Source organism: Mesoplodon bidens (genome assembly GCF_964165515.1).
Source record: "Mesoplodon bidens genome assembly, chromosome: 9".
Classification (NCBI taxonomy): domain Eukaryota; kingdom Metazoa; phylum Chordata; class Mammalia; order Artiodactyla; family Ziphiidae; genus Mesoplodon; species Mesoplodon bidens.
Genome location: NC_138166.1, coordinates 90892417 through 90916298, shown reverse-complemented (window position 1 = coordinate 90916298; position 23882 = coordinate 90892417). Strand labels below are relative to the sequence as shown.

The 23882-nt window shown below is 37.6% G+C and overlaps 1 protein-coding gene across 2 annotated transcripts in view; it reads left to right on the top strand.

Annotated features, from left to right (window-relative positions):
- Nucleotides 1-23882, top strand: part of PTN (pleiotrophin) — a 98373-nt gene that overhangs the window by 52972 nt on the left and 21519 nt on the right. For both annotated transcript variants that reach the window (XM_081244531.1, XM_081244530.1), the window contains exons 2-4: nt 20090-20205; nt 21111-21284; nt 23453-23614. In XM_081244531.1, coding sequence (XP_081100657.1) covers nt 20091-20205; nt 21111-21284; nt 23453-23614 — 451 coding nt within the window. In that variant the 5' untranslated portion in view covers nt 20090. The remainder of the gene's footprint in view (nt 1-20089; nt 20206-21110; nt 21285-23452; nt 23615-23882) is intronic.

Genomic DNA, 23882 nt, shown 5'->3' with positions numbered 1-23882 from the left:
TAAATTCCTTTTTATAAGTCCTCTGGAAACAGCATTTATTTAAAAGAAGCACTGCAAGTAGAGATTAACAGTGAATTCATTCACAAATTGTGACTGTGGAATGTCAAGAGAGGAGAGAGAAAAACTTTACTAGCAGAACAGCAGCTATTATACCATATGGGGAACAAGTCTTGTTTATTCAGTATGCTCCTTTGTAAACATATGACTAGAATGAGATTTCAAGCTATGAGATGGGATAGCTGATGATTTCCTGTCATAAAACATGGAAGAGACATATTATATAGTATATTGAATAATTAATTAGGATTCAAATCAAGTTAACTTCTTATCTGGCTTCACTACTAACTAGCTGTGTGGTTTGAGGTAAGTTATGCAATCTATTAAATCTTCAATCTCATAGTCTATTAACTGCAGATTAACAGTGCCTGCCATTGTTAATCCCACAGTGGTTTTGCAGAATTGAACAAGATAGAATCACACCATTTTGGGGCTGAAAAGTAGTTAGTAGTTATTTAGTCTAATTAGTGATTAAAAATGAAAAGCACTTTAAAGGAAAAAATTTAATACCATATATATATAGTATTTTAAACATATCAGACCTTTCAATTTTTAACTCATTCTGAAAATACTCCTCCAAATTTGTTTATGTGTCTGTTTTCTGAAGAGAGTTGCCTTACCTCTACATTTGCATCACTTGACCTGGTGCCTGGTGTGTTGTACACATTCACACCATCAGTTTATTCAGTCTAAGTGAATGATTGAGTGGAAAACAACATCTTTACCTTTAAAGAGTAGACTTGTCTCAGTTTCTCCTGATTCACTTTCTTTTGTGTTCATTTGGTTTACATGTCCATAAATTGGAGTTAATGTCCTCATTCTACAGCTCTGATGTGTTATGATAATTGAGGTGAAAATAAGAATCGCTGGAAGCTAGTAACTTAAGTTGCTATGGGGGTTTTCTAAAACTGTGATGAGACTGAGGCTGTCAGCCTCCCATAGGAAGCAACTAACTATGAATAGTGGAGTTTAGAGTGTTTTTTAGAGAGCTGAGAGTTTATGCCTTTATGTACTAATTCTTTCAGCTCATTAGCTTTGCAGATGTAGCCTTGTAAAGCTACTGCGCATACTTTTCTATGTTGCTGATCACATATAAGAAACATCGGTGTACATTGATGATATTAGCTGTCTTGCAGATATCAATACTGTGACATCTGGGTGCTCCAATCAGGGAAAACTGAGTTGTTGGGGGCTATTTGACTCTATCCTAAATGACTCATATGTGCATATGAGTTTTTAAAAATAATTTTCCCATATTTTCTTTTATCTTTATGCGGATACTGATGTACTTGGTGATAGCATTTATTTTCTTCCTTCTAATTTACTACGGACCTGAAACCGAAATAGCCAAACCTGTAGAATTATATATGAAATTCAAAAGATAATGATCAATATCCTAAGGGCATCAACCATGTGATGCTGTTTCATTGGGTTGGGCTGGTCAGTCTTTTAAACATTATTCATTTATTCATTCAGTAAATATTTGCTGAGTACCTAGGTAGTTACTAAGTATGGAGATTGAAAGATGTATAGAACACAGTTTTATAGATATATAAAATTTCTGGATTTATTTGCTAGTAGAACAAGATATTATTTTATGGTTTAAAAGAAATAATATGATCTAGGTTAGCAACTACTTTAAATCTAGTTAAAATTTGCAGCTGCAAGGTAATAATCTCTAACCTATTTGAGTGTTGTTCCCTGATGTCATCATCATGTTAGACATATTATAATCAGAGTTAATTTTGTATCCTATTGTCTATGCAAGAGTTGCCAGGAATTCACCTCATTTACCTCTGAGAAAAATTAAATGAAATTTATGGTGGAGAGATTCCAGCTCATATAAAGAAGAATTTTCTGTTTGAGCTTCTTAAAAATAGAATGTACTGATTGCTCATTAGCTTCATTTTTCCACCCATATTTACCATTTGTATATATTAAGCTTGTGGTCCAATAAACACTTCACTGTATCCTGTGAAGCACTGTGAAGCAAGTTATTGCTGTTTGCTTAAGTTATTGATTTAAATACATTCAAATGCAGGACTTTCCAGTTATCATTATTAATTTTTAATTCATTTATTTCAAGTCAACATTGTAGTCCATTAAGAATAGAATTAATCTTGAATTTACCATCAGTGTAATTTGATAGTTCCCCCAGTTTCAAGTGGCCTGCACATTAACTGCAATCCTGTTCATGTTTTCATTCCAAGTATTTGCACAGATTTTTACAGAACAGAGTTAAAGAGAGAAATTTCTGTGAATTTCTTGTGGACATCTCGTTGACTTCCTCTATTATTTTTCTCTTTTCTATTTGTCAGTTTCTATTCTGATCCTGATTATTTCTTACCTGTATTTAATTTATAAATTTATTTATTTATTTATTTATTTTTGGCTGCGTTGGGTCTTCGTTGCTGCGCGTGGGCTTTCTCTAGTTGCGGCGAGTGGTGGCTACTCTTCATTGCGGTGCATGGGCTTCTCACTGCGGTGGCTTCTCTTGTTGCGGAGCGTGGGCTCTAGGTGTGCGGGTTTCAACAGTTGTGGCACGTGGGCTTCAGTAGTTGTGGCTTGCGGGCTCTAGAGCACAGGCTCAGCAGTGCCATGCACGGGCCTAGTTGCTCTGCGGCATGTGGGATCATCCTGGACCAGGGATCAAACCCATGTCCCCTGCATTGGCAGGTGGATTCTTACCCACTGTGCCACCAGGGAAGTCCCTACCTGTATTCAATTTGGATTTGAATTTTTTCCTAGATTTTTGAGATGGAAGATTAAATTACTGATTTTAGATTTTTTTCCCTTTCAATATAAGCACTCTCTGGTGGAATGGGTAGTTATATCACAGTGTACCCACCTCACAGAGTTATTGCCTGACTGGAACTTCGCTGTCTTACTCAAGAGGTATGTTTTCAGAATGTGTCAAAATTTCCTGAAACCCAGATACTCTATGGCCCTAAGATCACTATTATTAGCCACCTTCTCACACAACTAAATAAGTTTTATTTGGCATGAAGGAACCATTTTGATCTCTTTGTCACTCTTTTATAAATTTCAATGGTAGTTTTAGCCCTCAGGCTAATTATTTCTAGAAAGGATGGAGTTCAGTAAGTGGGGCATTTGATGCTTCCAAAAAAAGGAAAAAAAAATCAACAACCTCCTTTTTTTGACATGGAAACCATGCAGAAGGACTTCACAGGATCTCTGAAGGAACAAGAAGCAATTGATTCTCACGAACCATCATGAGATGTGATACTCATGTCCACATTCCTTTACCAACAGTGCATTCAGTGAATCATTAGATGAAAGAAGAATGAGTGGAAGGAACTCTGTGTATGAGAGAAGAGGATGTGGAAACGAGGTGAAAATAACCATGTAAGCAGAAACAGAAAGTGGGCTTTTAGAGGACAAGACGAGTGAGCAGAATCACAACGCCTGATTTTAATGTTTCTAGTTTCCAGTGTTACATCTCTTTCAGCATGTTTTTTAGTAGCAGACTTTTCACCGTTGATAAAATATGATGAAGAATGCAAAGAATGAGGCAGACAGAATGAATGGGGGTGAGGTATCTCTACCAAACTACAATGTCACTTGATGTTTTAAACTAACCTGATGTAATGTTCTGGTTTTGGAAGATGTCACTAGGTCCCTAATGAAGTGAGTTTGCTAGGCTTCTAACAAGATTTTCCTCTTTCCCAAAGCAACACTCTGCATAATCAATTAAGCCTTTCCTTGATTTCTTTTCTTGTTTTTTTTTTTTTTCCATTCTTCTTTATTTTTTTAGTCAATGAGCTCAGCTCTAAATGAAAGCTGGAGCTGTATGAACTGAATTGGCTGGAAATAGTAGCTGAAAGGCGTGCAAATCAAAGCTGGCAAGTTTCAGCTCTTCCGTTCTTGAAGGAGAGGCTAACTTCAATCCAAATGGCTTCCTGGGCAATTGTTTCATTATTCTAGTGCTTTGTTCCTAGTATGGAACCAGGCATTAATAACCCAGACTTTGCAAGCTAAACCAAGAAAACATACATCACATCTTTACCTTCAGGTGTCTTAGTACCCATCTGGACACTTCCTAGCAGTGTGGGAATTATGTAGGAAGGGATTTTAAATCACTCATGGGTTCGCGGTGGGTGTGTAGAGAGGATAACCTTCAGGCTCTTTCATCTTTCCTGTTCCATCCTAACCTAGCATAGGCCCTAAACTACAGACAGAGGAGAAAACTAGGAGCTCTGAAGTCAGGCAGCTCCATCCACTTTGGTACCTATACTAAGGACAAGGATTTCTAATATCTTTGCAGGAGTTATGTATCTACATCTACATCTATCTATTTCCATATGCATATATTTTGGGGGGTAAAATTATTTGTAATTTTGCTTTTAGAAATTTTATTTGGCATGAAGGAACCATTTTGATCTCTTTGTCTTGCCCTCAATGTCAATGAATGACTTGCCCTCAAGTCATTCATTTTTAGACTGTCACTAAGTATATTCAAGAATTCCTGCAAAGTGGAAAATGTAATCTAGAGATTTTACATAATTCACATTTTTACAAGGATGTATAGCTCCTCAAAAAAGTAGTGATAGCTCTCTCCTCTACAGCACAAATAGCATTGTGATGGGCAGAGAATTAAATACGGATGTGGTTCTTGTATTCTCTCTCCACATCAGCTTCTAGAAAGTATAGAACCAAATGTTGGTAAATTATTAGTAAGTATAAAAGAGTACATCATGGGCATTTTGTATTTTAACCTCTCTATTCAACTTTGTGATTAAGAGCACAGACCTAATTTGGTTTTAACTAGTCTAGGTTCAAATTCTTTTTTTTTTTTAATTGAAATATAGTTGACTTACAAACTCTGCTTCTAACACTTTGTGATCTTGGGCAAGTTACCTAGATTCTTTAACTTATGTTTTACTCACCTGTAAAACTGAAATAATATTGACTCTTTTCTAATGTTGTTGAGAGGATAAAAGAGGAAGCTTTTAGCACAGAGCAAAGCCTTTAATCCATGATGGCTATTATCTTTCCCTACTCTTATTTTCCCTTTGCCTTTTTCTTTACTTTTATTATTTCATCTTTCTAGAATGTATATATTTTAAAAGGTACCTTAAAATTATTGGAAGAAATTGGACCATAAATAAGTTAAATAAGTAATCAAATAGTAATCAAATATTTAAGTTTTTTATTTATTTTATTATGGTTTAGAAGAAGTGTTTTCAAATTTTCAATATCACCTGGGGATCTTGACCTTGTTAGAATGAGTATTCTAGTTCAGAAGGTCTGGGGTGGGACTTGACAGTCTGCATGTCTAACAAGCTCCCAGGTGATGCTGATGCTGCTGTCCTTAGAGGAGTGCTTTGTGGAGCAAGGGGTTCAGAAGAGTGGCTTAGAGCTTTATAAAAACACAAAGTATCCAGTGCCTAGCACACTTTGACTCGCAACCAAGAGCAGTGAGATGGTGTCTTATTTCTCTTATTCTTTTATGAGTAAAAGATTCCTTTCTTTAATCCAAATTACCTGAAAGAGTCCCATGGGATTCTATTTCTGACACGTCATTGTCTTTGCCGTCCTTTTGAGTCATAGCAGTTCCCTGAGCAGACCCTTGGTCCCTTGACTCTTGGACAGAGTCTTTTCCATTACACTGCGGCAGTTCTCAGGGCCTTTCATTATGTCACATTGAATATTTATTAGGCTCTTCTAACATAATAACTCGGCCGAGTCACACAGATACCCACTGGCCAAGAAACAGTCTCTAAACTAATGTTAACTTAATGATTGTTTCAGAAGCAGCTATGTGCTTCTATTTAACTTCACAATTTTGCTAAAATATACCTCAATGTTACCAGTGATTCCTTGTTGCTAGTTCCCATAGGCACCTATCTCTAGAATTTGACACTGTTCATCATTTCTTACTTCTCGAAACTTCCTGTTTGCTTGGTTTCCATGATTCAACTTCCTTTGCTTGCCTCTTACTGCTCTGTTGCTACCCCCGATTCACTTATGTAAGAATTAGAATTCTCACGTCTTGTGTACGTCTTCAGTTCTTACTCTGTGTCTTCTTACTCTGTGGTCTCTTAGATCGATAACTACTATCTCTTTCAATTCAGATATCCTATTGGTACCTCAAACTCAGTGTGTCCAAACAGATCTTTGCTACCTTTCCTTACTTAACCTTAGTCATTTAACATCTTTAAGCTTTTTTTTTTTTTACTGATCTGAAAAGTCAGGCTAGTGAAAGAAGCTAAATAATCAGATGTCTGAGAATTAATATATTAATAGATATTATATTAACTATATTATATATAAATATCTATTATACAAATTCTGAGATTTAATATATGTCGGTTGCTGAGAATACTGTCCTTAGGACAGATCTGAGTGTGTATTACTTATGAATCTGTTTAAAACCATATTGTTTATGTTGGCACCTACCTCCGGATTGAAGATTAGAATCTGGGAGATGTCTTAGATTCTCCTTCCACAGTACATTCAATTAATGTGATAAGTCCAATAAATTTTATCCCTTAAATAACTTTTTTGGTCTTCTCTCTATCCCTTTTCCAGTGTCACAGTGTAAGTCTTCTCAGTGTCTCACCTGGATTATGTCAACTGCCCTTGTCTAACCCTCCCTGAGTCTAGGCTCACATCCTCCATTCACTCTGCTTACCGACTGCTGAGTGCTCTCTCATATTCACAGCTGGTCTTGGTCCTCCTTCTCTCAAAATTCTTCATAGCTCCGTATTTCCTAAAGTAAAACATAATTGCATTTCTCACGTGAGCCTTATATATGACAAGCAAGAAACATCAAGATTAGTCTCTTCCATCTCTTAGTTTCTTTTCTATTTCTCAACTTTTCTCACTGATGCTTGAGCAATTTTTAACTAATCATTGATTCCTGAAATATATCACAGTTACTCAAACCTGCAGGCCTTTGCCTGCATGTTCTTCTTTCTCTAAACTAATCTGTTATTTGAGATTAAACTCAAAATTAGTCTCCTCTGGAAGCTTTCCTTAAAGACTCTGAACATACTTAGGTAACTTTTTTATGCCCGTTAAAAAGAAGAAGAAGAAGAACAAAACTATTACAGCAATTTTCTAATTTTAGTGCATCATTATTTTATCATGAAATAGTGTTGGATTTGATTCAGGTTTATGGCATCTGTTGAAATAATCCCATGATTTTTCTCCATTATTCTGGTAATTCTGCTAATGCAATGAAATACATTGGCATTCAGCTGTTAAAACAGCCTTGCATCCTGGAAAAAACATCATCACAGTTATGATTTATTAGCTTTTTTTTAACATTTACTGGATTTGATTTACTAATATTTTTTAAAGATTTTTATGTTTATGTTCATGAGGAGTGTTGGTCTATAGTTTCTTGAAATGTCCTTGTTAGGGTTTGGTATCAAGTCAAGTTCATTCATACTGAATTTTTTTCACTTATACCAATTAGAGTGGTTAAAACCTTAGATTATGATTCTGGATTAGTCTGTTTCTTTTTTCAGTTCTGTCAGTGAGTAATTCATGTCTTTTGAAATTTTATTATATATAAATCCATTTGGTATTATGCCTTCTAGATTAATAGATACTTTTCCTAATTATGAAATGTCTCTGTTAATTCTTCCTGAATTGAAGTCTACATTGACTATTACTACTATAGCCACACTAGCTTTTTTATGATGACTGGTTTTGTGGAATAACTTTTCCCATCCTTTAACTTTTAACTTAAAAAAAAATATAAATATGTATATACATATATATATATATATTTAAAGTGTGTCTTTTGTAGATAGCATGCAGTTCAGTATTGCTTGTTTCTTTGACAATCTGTGGTTTTTTTTTTTTTTTTTTTTTTGCGGTTTGTGGGCCTCTCACTGTTGTGGCCTCTCCCGTTGCGGAGCACAGGCTCCGGACGCACAGGCCCAGCGGCCATGGCTCACGGGCCCAGCCGCTCCGCGGCATGTGGGATCTTCCCAGACCGGGGCACGAACCCGTGTCCCCTGCATCGGCAGGCAGACTCTCAACCACTGCGCCACCAGGGAAGCCCAATCTGTGTTTTTTGATTAATACATTTCATCTATTTGTATTTAATGCAATCATTCATATGTGTAGGTTTACACATACTTTCTTGCTATCTCCTTTTATCCCATTTGTTCCTTGTTCCTTTGTCCCTCCTTTTCTGATTATTTTAGGTTAATCAAACCTTATTTTAAGTTTCCTACTTTAATTTTTCTACTCTTTTAAGTTGTAACTCTGAACTAATTCTTTTAATGGTTGCTCTAGGAATTGACATATGTATCTTTGACATATAACTTCCTATTCAAAATGAACATTACACCACTTTATGTAAAAAAAATCCTTAAAACAATAAAATTCTTGCCTTTATCAAAAATAATGTGACCATATGTGCGTGGGTTTATCTGTGGGCTTTCTATCCTGTTCCATTGATCTATATTTCTGTTTTTGTGCCAGTACCATACTGTCTTGATTACTGTAGCTTTGTAGTATACTATGAAGTCAGGGAGTCTGATTCCTCCAGCTCCATTTTTCTTTCTAAAGATTGCTTTGGCTATTTGGGGTCTTTTGTGTTTCCATAAAAATTGTGAAATTTTTTGTTCTAGTTCTGTGAAAAATGCCATTGGTAGTTTGATAGGGATTGCATTGAATCTGTAGATTGCTTTGGGTAGTATTGTCATTTTCACAATGTTGATTCTTCCAATCCAAGAACATGGTATATCTCTCCATCTATTTGTATCATCTTTAATTTCTTTCATCAGTGTCTTATAATTTTCTGCATACAGGTCTTTTGTCTCCTTAGGTAGGTTTATTCCTAGATATTTTATTCTTTTTGTTGCAGTGGTAAATGGGAGTGTTTTCTTGATTTCACTTTCAGATTTTTCATCATTAGTGTGTAGGAATGCCAGAGATTTCTGTGCATTAATTTTGTATCCTGCTACTTTACAAAATTCATTGATTAGCTCTAGTAGTTTTCTGGTAGCATCTTTAGGATTCTCTACGTATAGCATCATGGCATCTGCAAACAGTAACAGTGTTATTTCTTCTTTTCTGATTTGGATTCATTTTATTTCCTTTTCTTCTCTGATTGCTGTGGCTAAAACTTCCAAAACTATGTTGAATAATAGCAGTGAGAGTGTGCAAGCTTGTCTTGTTCCTGATGTTAGTAAAAATGGTTTCAGTTTTTCAACATTGAGAACAATGTTGGCTGTGGGTTTGTCATATATAGCCTTTATTATGTTGAGGTAAGTTCCCTCTATGCCTACTTTCTGGAGGGTTTTTATCATAAATGGGTGTTGAATTTTGTCAAAAGCTTTTCCTGCATCTATTGAGATGATCATATGGTTTTGATTCTTCAATTTGTTGATATGGTGTATCACATAGATTGATTTGCATATATTGTAGAATCCTTGCATTCCTGGGATAAACCCCACTTGATCACGGTGTATGATCCTTTTAATGTGCTGCTGGATTCTGTTTGCTAGTATTTTGTTAAGGATTTTTGCATCTGTGTTCATCAGTGATATTGGCCTGTAGTTTTCATTTTTTGTAACATCTTTGTCTGGTTTTGGTATCAGGGTGATGGTGGCTTCATAGAATGAGTTTCGGAGTGTTCCTCCCTCTGATATATTTTGGAAGAGTTTGAGAAGGATGGGTGTTTTCTCTTCTCTAAATGTTTGATAGAATTCACCTGTGAATCCATCTGGCCCTGGGCTTTTGTTTGTTGGAAGATTTTTAATCACAGTTTCAATTTCAATGCTTGTGGTTGGTCTGTTTATATTTTCTATTTCTTCCTGGTTTAGTCTTGGAAGCTTGTGCTTTTCTAAGAATTTGTCCAGTTTTTCCAGGTTGTCCATTTTAGTGGCATATATTTGCTTGTAGTAATCTCTCATGATCCTTTGTATTTCTGCAATGTCAATTGTTACTTCTCCTCTTTCATTTCTAATTCTATTGATTTGAGTCTTCTCCCTTTTTTTCTTGATGAATCTAGCTAATGGTTTGTCAATTTTGTTTATATTCTCAAAGAACCAGCTTTTAGTTTTATTGATCTTTGCCTTTGTTTTCTTCACTTTTTTCTAATTCTGATCTGATCTTTATGATTTCTTTCCTTCTGCTAACTTTGGGGTCTTTTTGTCCTTCCTTCTGTAATTGCTTTAGGTGTAAGGTTAGGTTGTTTATTTGAGATGCTTCTTGTTTCTTGAGGTAGGATTGTATTGCTAAAAACTTCCCTCTTAGAACTGCTTTTGATGCATCCCATAGGTTTTGGGTCATCGTGTTTTCCTTGTCATTTGTTTCTAGGTATTTTTTTATTTCCTCTTTGATATCTGCAGTGACCTCTTGGTTATTAAGTAGTGTATTGTTTAGCCTCCATGTGTTTGTATTTTTTACAGATTTTTTCCTGTAATTGATATCTAGTCTCATAGCGTTGGAGTCGTAAATGATACTTGATACCATTTCAATTTTCTTATATTTACCAAGGCTTGGTTTGTGACCCAAGATATGAACTATCCTGGAGAATGTTCCATGAGCACTCGAGAAGAAAGTGTATTCTGTTGTTTTTGGATGGAATGTCCTATAAATATCAATTAAGTCCATCTTGCTTAATGTATCATTGAAATCTTGTGTTTCCTTATTTATGTTCATTTTGGATGATCTGTCCTTTGGTGAAAATGGGGTGTTAAAGTCCCCTACTATGATTGTGTTACTGTCGATTTCCCCTTTTATGGCTGTTAGCATTTGCCTTATGTATTGATGTGCTCCTATATCGGGTGCATAAATATTTACAATTGTTCTATCTTCTTCTTGAATCAATCCCTTGATTAGTACATAGTGTCCTTCTTTGTCTCTTATAATAGTCTTTATTTTAAAGTCTATTTTGTCTCATATGAGAATTGTTACTTCAGCTTTCTTTTGAATTCCATTTGCATGGAATATCTTTTTCCATCCACTCACTTTCAGTCTGTATGTGTCCCTAGGTCTGAACTGGGTCTCTTGTAGACAGCATATATATGAGTCTCATTTTTGTATCCATTCAGCCAGTCTATGTCTTTTGGTTGGAGCATTTAATCCATTTACACTTAAGGTAATTATAGATATGTATGTTCATATTACCATTTTCATAATTGTTTGGGTTTGTTATTGTAGGTCTTTTCCTTCTCTTGTGTTTCCTGCCAGAGAAGTTCTTTTAGTATTTGTTGTAAAGCTGGTTTGAGTAAAGGTTTTAATTCTTCTTTGGAATCTGAATGAGATCCTTGCTGGGTAAAGTAATCTTGGTTGTAGGTTTTTCCCTTTCATCACTTTAAATATGTCCTGCCACTCCCTTCTGGCTTGCAGAGTTTTTGCTGAAAGATCAGCTGTTAACCTTATGGGTATTCCCTTGTATATTATTGGTTGTTTTTCCCTTGCTGCTTTTAATAATTTTTCTTTGTATTTATTTTTTGATCATTTGATTAATATGTGTCTTGGCATGTTTCTCCTTGGATTTATCCTGTATGGGACTCTTTGTGCTTCCTGGACTTGATTCACTATTTCCTTTCCCATATTAGGGAAGTTTTCAACTATAATCTCTTCAAATATTTTCTCAGTCCCTTTTTTTTTTTCTCTTCTCCTTCTGGGATCCCTATAATTCGAATGTTGGTGCATTTAATGTTGTTCCAGAGGTCTCTGAGACTGTCTTCAATTCTTTTCATTCTTTTTTCTTTATTCTGTTCTGAAGTAGTTATTTCCACTATTTTATCTTCCAGGTCAGTTAGCTGTTCTTCTGCCTCAGTTATTCTGCTATTGATTCTTTCTAGAGAATTTTTAATTTCATTTATTGTGTTGTTCATCATTGTTTGTTTGCTGTTTAGTTCTTCTAGGTCCTTGTTAAACGTTTCTTGTATTTCCTCCATTCTATTTCCAACATTTTGGATCATCTTTACTATCATTACTCTGAATTCTTTTTCAGGTAGACTGCCTATTTCCTCTTCATTTGTTTGTTCTGGTGGGTTTTTACCTTGTTCCTTCATCTGCTGTGTATTTCTCTGTCTTCTCATTTTGCTTAACTTACTGTGTTTGGGGTCTCTTTTTTGCAGTGTGCACGTTCGTAGTTCCCATTTATTTTTGGTGTCTGCCCCCAGCAGCTAAGGTTGGTTCAGTGGGTTGTGTAGGCTTCCTGGTGGAGGGGAGTAGTGCCTTTGTTCTGGTGGATGAGGTTGGATCTTGTCTTTCTGGTGGGCAGGACCGTGTCCGGTTGTGTGTTTTGGGGTGTCTGTGAACTTAGTATGATTTTAGGCAGCCTCTCTGCTAATGGATGGGGTTGTGTTCCTGTCTTGCTAGTTGTTTGGCATGGGGTGTCCAGCACTGGAGCTTGCTGGTCGTTGAGTGGAGCTGGGTCTTAGCACTGAGATGGAGATCTGTGGAAGAGTTTTTGCCGTTTGATATTATGTGGAGGTGGGAGGTCTCTGGTGGACCAATATGCTGAACTCGCCTCTCCCACCTCAGAGGCACAGGCCTGACACCCAGCCGGAGCACCAAGACCCTGTCAGACTCACGGTTCAGAGCAAAAGGGAGAAAAAAAGAAAGAAAAAAATAAAATAAGTAAAATAAAGTTATTAAAATAAAAATCACTAAAAATAAATTAAAAATAAAGAAAAAAGAAAGAAAGAAGAGAGCAAGCAAATCAAAAAGTAAATCCACCAATGATAACAAGTGCTAAAAACTATACTAAAAAAAAAAAAAAAAAGGGACAGAAAGAAACCTAGGCCAAATGGTAAAAGCAAAGCTATACAGACAAAATCACACTCAGAAGCATACACATACACACTCACAAAAAGAGAAAAAAGAAAAAATATATATATCGTTGCTCCCAAAGTCCACCTCCTCGATTTGGGATGATTCGTTGTCTATTCAGGCATTCCACAGATGCAGGGTACATCAAGTTGATTGTGGAGATTTAATCCACTGCTTCTGAGGCTGCTGGGAGAGATTTCCCTTTGTCTTCTTTGTTCGCACAGCTCCTGAGGTTCAGCTTTGGATTTGGCCCCGCCTCTGCATGTAGGTCGCCGGAGGGCGTCTGTTCCCGCTCAGACAGGACAGGGTTAAAGGAGCAGCTGCTTCGGGGACTCTGGCTCACTCAGGCTGGTGGGAGGGAGGGGTATGGAGTGCGGGGCGAGCCTGCGGCGGCAGAGGCCAGCGTGATGTTGCACCAGCCTGAGGCGCACCGTGTGTTCTCCCGGGGAAGTTGTCCCTGGATCACAGGACCCTGGCAGTGGCGGGCCGCACAGACTCCCGGGAGGGGAGGTGTGGACGGTGACCTGTGCTCGCACACAGGTTTCTTGGTGGCGGCAGCAGGGGCCTTAGCGTCTCATGCCCGTCTCTGGGGTCCGCGCTTTTAGCCGCGGCTCACGCCCGTCTCTGGAGCTCCTTTAAGCGGAGCTCTGAATCCCCTCTCCTCCCGCACCAGGAAACAAAGAGGGAAGAAAAAGTCTCTTGCCTCTTCAGCAGCTCCAGACTTTTCCCCGGACTCCCTCCCGGACAGCCGTGGCGCACTAACCCCTTCAGGCTGTGTTCAAGCCGCCAGCCCCAGTCCTCTCCCTGCGCTCCGACCGAAGCCCGAGCCTCGGCTCCCAGCCCCGCCCGCCCCGGCGGGTGAGCAGACAAGCCTCTCGGGCGGGTGAGTGCCGGTCGGCACGGATCCTCTGTGCGGAAATCTGTCTGCTTTGCCTTCCGCACCCCTGTTAACGCGCTCCCCTCCATGGCACCGAAGCTTTCCCCCCACCCGTCTCTGCCAGTGAAGGGGCTTCCTAGTGTGTGGAAGCTTTTCCTCCTTCACGTTCCCTCCTAGAGGTGCAGGTCCCGTCCCTAGTCTTTTGTCTCTGTTTTTTCTTTTGCCCAACCCAGGTACGTGGGGAATTTCTTGCCTTTTGGGAGGTCTGAGGTCTTCTGCCAGCGTTCAGTAGGTGTTCTGTAGGAGCTGTTCCACATGTAGATGTATTTCTGATGTATTTGTGGGGAGGAAGGTGATCTCTGCCTCTTACTCTTCCGCCATCTTGAAGGTCTCCTCTCATTGTGATCTTTAAACAAACAACGAGGCTGCACAATAAAATTCTAAATTTTCTTACAGGAGGATACTGAGAGTAAAAGGGAGTGACTGCTTTGTCCACATCATAGATATAGTAAGTGACGAAGCTTATATGGAAGAAATCTGGCTGACTCCAAAGGTCCTCTTCCCACAGATTTAAAATTTTTGTTTTTAATGCCTTATGATTTTCTGACATATTTTCCTCATATTTGTAATCATACTTGTTATACTGTGTGTTTGATCTTTGATAAGAGGATATAATCATGTCCAACTTTACTGTAAGGTATGGAGTAGTTAAAATACACACTTGTAAAATTCCTATTTTTGCTACCACAAGCAAGGCATTTTGCATACTCAAATATATTTCATATTTACATCAGCTACTTGAGACATTTTTCCATTTCTACCTTTTGAAAAAATACTGTTTTGTACCATCATACCCCCTACTGGGTAGATCTTGATATTGGCCAGACCAGTGACTTTTGAATACATTTTTCTTTCTTGACAAATGAAAACTTACAAGGAAGCCACTAAGGAAAGTAGTTAAAGAGGAGCTGCTCCAGCTAAAGCTGAGATAAGGGTGGGAGCTATGGGCACAGAAGGGTGGCTTTCAACACACATTTTCAGGATCCTTTAACGCCTGGCAGCAGCCTTTGACCTCTTCCTGGAAACACCGGTGCTCTAAAAATCACTGCTTTAGCCCAACTTTATTTTTCTAATGAAAATCAGAAGGGATTTTTAAATGTGTGTATGAACTTTTTTTTTTGAGTATGAAGTTTTTGAGTCTTGGAGCTCATTCTTGACTCCAATTATAGTACTTTGGTAATAAACACCCCAAAATGAATCAAAGTACATAGAACAGCCACAAAACTGATAAACAAAAATAAAAACAAAGCCAAAAGGGTTAAAAATGTACTATATTAAAGATATCTGGATGAACTGTTGAGTATGGTGGCTGCCCCTTTGGTGGTAATTTAGGGTTTTAGTCACATTTATACAACATGCAGCCTTTTCCTCCCTCCCTGACCTTCCGTTGCTTCACTTCTCCAGACCAGTTAATAAGTCTACCTTCCTCCCTCACAGCTCCCAGGATTAACTCATTTTATCTTTCTCCTTTTGAGGTCCACCCACTGTTACTTGCTACTGTACACTCTATTCTAATCACATTCTGTCACTGAATGTATTATAAACATCATCTCCACATATTCACTTATTTGGTCCTTTCTGCCTGAATTTCCCTTCCTTCCCTCTTTTCCTTAATTAGAAGACTTCAACTATTTAAAAAAAAAAAGATAAAATATACCCAGCCCTCTACCTCACTCAATCTTGCTAAGCAAAATTATCACTTGAGCCTATGTACTGAGCTAGCACTATGTGTATAAACTTTTCATGATATTTACCATAGTGAATCATTTCTCTCCCTTTTCTCCCAGTTAGACAGAACTCTTTTAGGTGGAGGGCTGAATCATATTCATTTATCATGTTCCCATGCCCAGCATACACCTGGCCCTTAGTAGGTACTCTAAAAATCGGTGAATAGATGTCTAAAGAAGATGTCTTAAAATATCACATTTTTCCAGCAGGTGCCACCATGCCATGAAAATATTTCAGCCTTAAAGTTGCCTGTTTTTATTGAGTCATACAAAATTAAGAGAATTCCTTCTTTATCCATCTAATTGATAATGCACTTAGTTAAAATCAAACTTAGTTAAAATCAAAGATGGAACACTGTTGAACTCATTTCTGGGGTGTGAGTAGAGTGTACCTGAGGTCATCATGCACACACGTGCTTGGGACACATTCTTTTCAAGGCTTAGTGTTTAAATAAGCTTAACAAGGTCAAAGTGAAGGTCTGATATAGCAAAAGATTCCATTGTAAACATAATGGCTATTTATATGAGACTTTAGGAATCTAAGGTAATGACCAAACCATTTGAAAATAAATCAATATGAGGATTACGACTTGAAGAAGAGTTGGTGAAAATAAAGAAAAGTGACCTATAAAAAGGAAAAAAATTACTTTTTCACAGAGATTTAGGCAGGTAGATCACAAAATATCTAGAAAAGTCTGATGATGTGTAATATATGATGCAGAAGCATTGCAAATCATTCACTGATTATTCCTGTATGTAAGAAACTGCTTTAGATTCTGTTTGTTTCCAGCCCAATTTCTTCAGTGAAGTTTACATCCCATGGTATAGACAAAGGGCTGAGACATCATTTTAGCATGAATATTAATTCCTCTCTTTGATACCATGTTTTGGTGGTAATTTTTGCTGGCAAAAATTTTACTGAGTGGCAACTAAGTGCTGGGGCCCTATCCTAGGTACTTGAAATAAAGAGGACAGTAGAATAGTTTCACCACACAAGAGGCATAACATGCAGTTGCAAAGTTAGATTTTTTTTCATTTCATACATGTTAAATTACATCAACAGTTTCCCTAATTCTCAACATGGAGTCTCTTTACTTCAGCAAACTCCAAAGAAATACTGGGGATGAAGGTCCTTGAGTTTATTTTAACTTTTTAAGAAGTCAAAAGGCTGAACAAATTTGTATCCTTAGAAAGCTGAACAAATCTTTAGTTGGCATTAAATAATACCTCTGTCTCTTTTTTTGTTTTTTAAAATTTTTATCTTTTGATTTTAGATATTAGATGGCTTAAAGTGTCATGCTTGTTATGTCTTAATAAAAAGGAGTACTTCCTTTTAGTAAGTAATTCGAGTGTAGGGGTGAATTAACTTTATTCAACAACTAATAATATATTTCTTGATATTCTGGGTTAGCTCTGTTGTCTACATCTTGCATTTTCACAATAAACCTCTCAAGTTGTTGTTATAATCAAAACCACTTTGTAGATGTCAAAACAGCGATTCAGATGGTTGTGATTTGCCAAGCACATTCCAAAAATTATATGGTGGAGCTGAAGTTTAAGCCAAAGCTTCTGCCTTCAAATCCTATATTAGTCATTCCAAACAGATCACTAAGAGACAGATTCCAGCATTCTTGTTTTATGTTTACACGAGATGTTAATCATCTTAAAAAATTCTAGATCCTATCCTATTCTAGATCCTATTAAAATGCTAAAGGAAAGTAAAGCTCTCTTTTCCTTTTCATCAGAGATTTCTCTATAGAAGTGACCAGGATTTAATAAATCAACACTTTTCCCCTGAGTTGGTTTCAGAAACCAACTCAGGGGAAACTTTGAACTTCATACTTATTAGTGATTGAGATAACTCAACAATAATTTCCAGACAACAGACATCTAGGGTAGTCTTCAACTTAACCGTTAAACCCTATGAAATTAAATCTGTCAGAGCAAGTACAACACAAGATGGCAGTAGGAGGGGGTGAAAATAAGTAAATTATTCAAAAGAACTGAGCTGACTTAGCAAGGCTTATTCTGCCACTGTTTTATTTCCCTCCGTGTGAAAAGTAAGTCATGATCCTGACCACTTCCTTAAGGTCAATGTTCTTGCCTCCGTGCTCATCTATCATCTGTTGGATAGCAGGCAGGGTTAAACTATATACAGATGCTTTTGCCTTTGTTTGATGCTAAGGACAAATAAACAATCAACTATGCAAATACCACAAGCAAGGGAAACTGTTATCTACACATGTTTAATTACCCAAGTTTTTACCACGGTACCAAGGCACCAGCATACTACTTGGGCTTTTGGATAATTTGAGTCATCTCTTTTCTAAACTCCCTTACTCTCTTCTTTTAAATAACCATTTTTTTCATTTGCTCTACCCCCCAAAATCTTAAGCTATCAAAATAGAGGCTTAAGCAGAATGGTAGGCAAAACAGGAGGGAAGGGAAAAGAGGTTGAGAAGATTCTCCAACTCACACCTATTGCTGATCACATACTTTACATATTTTCCCTGTGCACATGGAATTGCATGCATTTTTCTTTAGAACATCTAACAGCTGAAGTTAACCGTTTGCCCACTAATTAAGATTCCGAATTTTTCTGAATCAATAGGAGAAATAACAGACTAGAGTGCACTTCCGTTCTACCAACTCTTCAACCCTCACCCCAATTCCTCTCTCCTTCCTTCCTCTCTGCTCCCACCATAGTTAAGATCACTTGTTTAATAGACCATTCTATGACTCACAAGAAATTTTTGGTCAGGAAATTCTGGCCCATGTGGGATTTTTTTTTCTTGAAATTAAGTGAATTTAACTTGATTGAGAGAAAGCTTTTTGAAAATAATTATAAAAGTAAGAACTTAGCAATGTCAAACTAGAAATGCTGAGGTTAAAATAGCCAGCAATAGCACCTTTCTATTAATAACTCTGTGTGTGTGTGTTATTTATGGAAGAGTTCTTTCTGTTTCTGCCAAGTGGCCATGTTTCCTCAGTGACATTTCTTTACAAGGCTGTGCAAGCATCTCTCCATTGCTTGATCAGAAAGTTCTCTCAAGAGCTGTGCTTTCATGATGGAAATTTCTGATTTCTCATCTAATTCACAATCTAAATATTTCAGGTATTCAAAGGTAATTGTGAAACATAAAGGTGTATTCCAACTTGGAAAGAAATACGTTAAAATTTTAAAGTTCTAAATTTAAAAGTTAACTTACCCTTTAAGAAAGTTCAAATGAAAAGTTTCCGCCTCCAAAGTGGTTTGTCACTGAGAGTATGTTCTTGGACAGCCTTTGGAGAGAACAACAGAAGACCTTCACCTTGGTTCACATTACACCTAATAATTGTAAATGACGCATGGCTAAGTGACATATGTATAGTAGTGTAGATGCACTCTGAGAAGACTTGCCAACCAGTACATCCAGACTGGCTTCTCATATAGTTCATGTCCAATGAGAGTCATAGGAAAAGTCTCAGCAACAGTAGGAACTCTTCTGTCTGACCATCAGTGAAGTATAGTTATAAAAATTTAGCATTAAGAGGAAGAACAAAACACCTAATTTTAGATTTTAGAAAGTAATGGAGATGCTGAGTAGCTATTTAGGATGTAAGATTCATTGAAAGGACCAAATGACCAAAATACTAACTTTAACTGATAGATGGAATATGCTTCATCCATACAATGGAATCTAGAGTCATGAATTTAAAAAACACTAATAAGGGATAGCATTTCCAATGTCACAGAAAGGGGAGAAATTCACGGACAAGGACATCATTTCGTAGATGTGTTTGAATGAGGAAAAGCAAATTGCAGAATAGAGTGATCTCAATCCCTTATATGTGTGACATTTTATTGTTTACACTCATGAGAATGTAAAATTATCTAAACAATCTATACTTCTGGAAGAAAAATTCTCAGAGTTAATGACCATATGTTATTATTGTCATTTTTATATGAAGTATAAAACACCATGAACATACCAGATAGAGATAAATGACTGCCAGGTGATTTGCTGCAGCCAGTGACTTGGTGTAGCTTCAAGAAGTGGGCTGTCCTGGGGCTTGAACTGAGACTTCCCAAATTTGCTTAGCAAGGCAGTCATACTGACACTAGGCTGTCGCAAATGACTTTAAGTTCTAAGGGAGTCTTCATAATGTTATCCTGGGATTTTTATTCATATCAAATGTGGAGAATTTCAAATTATGAGTAAGTGTAAACTCTTCATTCCATCCTAGAATTTAGTGGATTTTCAGCACATGTGAGTTTAGAAGTGTTTTTGCTATAGATCGAAGGTGTGCTAGCTCTTCTTCTGTTTTGGGCTTTACTCTTCAGTGGACCAATGAATAATAGAATTATGATGATAAGATAATCATGATGATGGAAACGGTAAAAAGAAATCTGAGATGTTGGTCATTACTGATGCATCTGAAGATAACAGCAAACATATACTTGCACAGGTAATCCATTCGTTGTGTCCATTCAGATTATCCACATGGGCTACAACACCGTGGCTGTTTTTGGGAATTGTCAGGAGTTATAAGGATGACTATAGTTACTTAGGTTGACACCACCTTCTTCTGTTTCTCTGTTTATTCCTAGAATGCAGACTCAACAGTACCTGCAGCAGCGTCGAAAATTTGCAGCTGCCTTCCTGGCATTTATTTTCATTTTAGCAGCTGTGGATACTGCTGAAGCAGGAAAGAAAGAGAAACCAGGTAAGCAAGACAGTTATGAACACCAAACTCTTCATTGATTAACGTCCATCTAATCCAACTACCTGATTTTTGTCTTTTCTCCTTCCCTCCCTCCTTCCCTCCCTCCCTCCTTTTCTTTCTTCCTTTCTTCCCACCTTCCTTCCTTCCAAGTATTTAGAGGAGCCTAAGTGATCCCCTCTGATTCCACCCCCCACTCTAAGTCCTGAAGTATAGGTGGTGATCATTAACTACTGACTGAAATAATAATAATTATCAGCTACAACATACAGAAACTGACCAGCAATCAAGTGTTTTACTTATGTTGACACTCTTCCTCAAAAAGAGTCCTGCAAGCAAGTTTTGTTTTATCTCATATTTACAAAGGAGGAAACTGAAGCATAGAGAGGATAAAGCACCTTTTCTGTGTCACTCCCAATGTCATAAGGAGGCTGTGGAGCTGAGAGTCTATTACATCTGTGGTCCACCACATTTAATTTATGCTATTCCATCTATAAGACAGAGAAAGGAACATTGACATGCATTGAAATGGCTAATCTGACAGCTGTTACTTCTCAAAGAATATTTTCTCATTTTTTAGGTTTAACTGACTTTGATCATCTTCTCTTTTTCAGAAATGTTTGCTTCTAAAAGGAGATGTCAGTAAATCACTTAGCACAGTCCCTGGCACATAGTAAGAGCTAAATGAATATTAGTTCTAGCTCCTTTGGTTTCTTTCTCCATTCTCTTGGTCATTGGTTGATTCAACCATTCAGCTAATACCTATTGAGTTCCTACTCTTTACTGGACACTGAAGATAGAGGTTAAAAGCACAACCATGCAATTATGGAGCTCAGGAATTAACTTGGTTATATCTAGCAGTTCAAGAGTTTTCTGGACGTTGATTGTTTTTCCTTCCTCCCTTTCAGAAAAGAAAGTGAAGAAGTCCGACTGTGGAGAATGGCAGTGGAGTGTGTGTGTGCCCACCAGTGGGGACTGTGGGCTGGGCACCCGGGAGGGCACCCGGACCGGAGCTGAGTGTAAACAAACCATGAAGACCCAGAGATGTAAGATCCCCTGCAACTGGAAAAAGCAATTTGGAGGTAAATCCCACCCCTTCTGTCCTATTGATTTAATTTTCCACCCTGAGATAATTCTGTCATTCTCCCATCAAGCATCTTTTTGAGGTTGACTCTATTTATTATTTTAACAAGTTTATTTTATCAGATGAAAAATAACCAAGCATCTTGCCTAACCCCAGGTCCCTCATTTTCAGTTCTACCAGAATTTGGGGCCAGACAGTTTTTTGTCCTGGAGGGAGGGCTGTCCTGTGCATTGTAGGATAATAACTGCATCTCTGACTTCTGCCCACTAGTTTCTTGTGGCACTCCCCACCTCACCAACTGCACCAACTGAAAATATCTCCAGATACTGCTGCATGTTTCCTTTCAGTGGGCGTGTCAGCATAGTCCCTGACTGAGGCCACTATCTTACCAAAATGGACAGAAAATATGCCCTTGAGCTCTCCTAGCAGTGCTCTCTTTCCTTCTTCTATTTCTAGATTCCTTTGATCTTCCCTTCCTCTTTTCTTACTTATTCTCCTCCTCCTCCAGATCTCTTTCTGTTACTTCCAGTCCCTCTCTCTCTTTTGTTCCCTCCCCACTCTCCACACTGTTTCATAGATTTACTTATCAGATCCAGCAGGGCTGCTATGAGCCACTTTTCACAGATTTTCTCTCACTGACTATTACCAGTTTCATGCTGACCTCATCTCCTTATTTGAGAAGGAATCTTTCACACTTCCAACTTTAAACCCACCACTGAACACCGAAATTGCCTGTTTTTTCACATTCTAGATTCTTTGTCTTTCTCAGCCATAGTGGGACACAATGCCCCAAATACTCTCACTGGTTGACAGAAATGTGCTTTGGCCTATTGCTCAATGGAGAAGGATAATGAATATACGCACTATATCTTTTTCATTCTCTATAACCTTTGGGGTTATAACTTTTTATGAATGGAGGTTAATTCTATAAAGGCATGGTGAAATTCAGATACATTTGATCTTAAATTGTATATGGGTACCCTAAAGAACTACATGCAAAATGCCCTAAAAAGTGTGTCTTAAAGGTCTTATACCTAGAATATATAAAGAGCTCTCAAAACTAAAAATCCAATTAGAAAGTGGGCAAAAGACATAAACAAACATTTTACTGAAGAGGATATATAGGTGGCAAATAAATACCTGAAAAGATGTTCAACATCTTTTCTCCATTAGGAAAATAAAAATGAAAACCAAGAGACATCACTATATACTACACACCTATCAGAATGGCTAAAATTAGAAATAACATCAATTGCTAGCGAGGTTGCAGAGAAACTAGATCACTCATACATTGGTGATGGGAAGACAGAATAGTAGAGCCACACTGGAAAAAAGTATGGCAGTTTTTCACAAAACTGAACTTGTGTTTACTATACAATGCAGTGGTTTCACTCTTAGGCATTTATCCTAGAGAAATGGAAATTTATGTTCTTATAAAAACCTATACATGAATGTATATAGCAGCTTTAGCAGTTACCAAAAGTTGGGAATGACCCAGATATCTTTCAACTGGTGAATGGTTAAACAAACTGGGGTATATCCATACCATGGAGGATTCCTCAACAATGAATGGAACAGACTATTGATTAATACAACTTGGATGGACCTTCAGGAAATTTTACTGAGCAAAACAAGCCAGCCTCAAAAGATTACATACTGTATGATTCCATTTATATAACATTCGTAAAATGACACAATTACAGAGGTGGAGAACAGATTAGTAATTGCCAAGGGTTAAGGAGGTAGGAAAGGAAGAAGGAAGCTAAGTTCTGACTGTAAAAGGATAACCCGAGGGACCCTTGTGTTAGAAGTTGTTTGAATACTAACGGTGGGGGTACTCACTCTTACCTACATATGTGATAAAGTCACAGAGGATTAAATGTGCACACGTACATATACACAAATGAGTGCAGGTGAAATTGGGGAAACCTAAATAACGTCTATGGACTGTGTCCACATCAGTTTCCTGGTGGTGCTATTGGACTATAGCTATGCAGGATATCACCACTGAGGGAAACTGGGTGCAGGGTATATGGGATCTCTCTGTATTATTTCTTGCATGTGAACCTACAATTACCTCACTACAAAAAGTTAACAAAAGTGTCTATTTTCATGGCACTCCAAGAGGAACTCACAGATTTCTGTTTGGTCCTACCCTGCCTCTAGCGGAGTGCAAATACCAGTTCCAGGCCTGGGGAGAATGTGACCTGAATACTGCCTTGAAGACCAGAACTGGAAGCCTGAAGCGAGCCCTCCACAACGCTGACTGTCAGAAGACAGTCACCATCTCCAAGCCCTGTGGCAAACTGACTAAGACCAAACCTCAAGGTAGGTTGCTGCCTTTGAACCATAATTTTAATCTGAGTGGATTGACGGACTCAGGCGGGATCTTCAGATGTGCACACTCAAATTTTCCAGAAGGAAAACTTGGGTGAATTACCTTTAGAAAGGGATTGAAAAAAGCTCATATATTGAGCATCATACAAGTACTTTTCAGCAGGCAATTGATGAATTCAAATTGAAGTCCTCTGCACAGATGGGGGGATAGGAACAGTCTCCTCGCACAAATAAACAACTTAGCAAAACAGGCCAATTA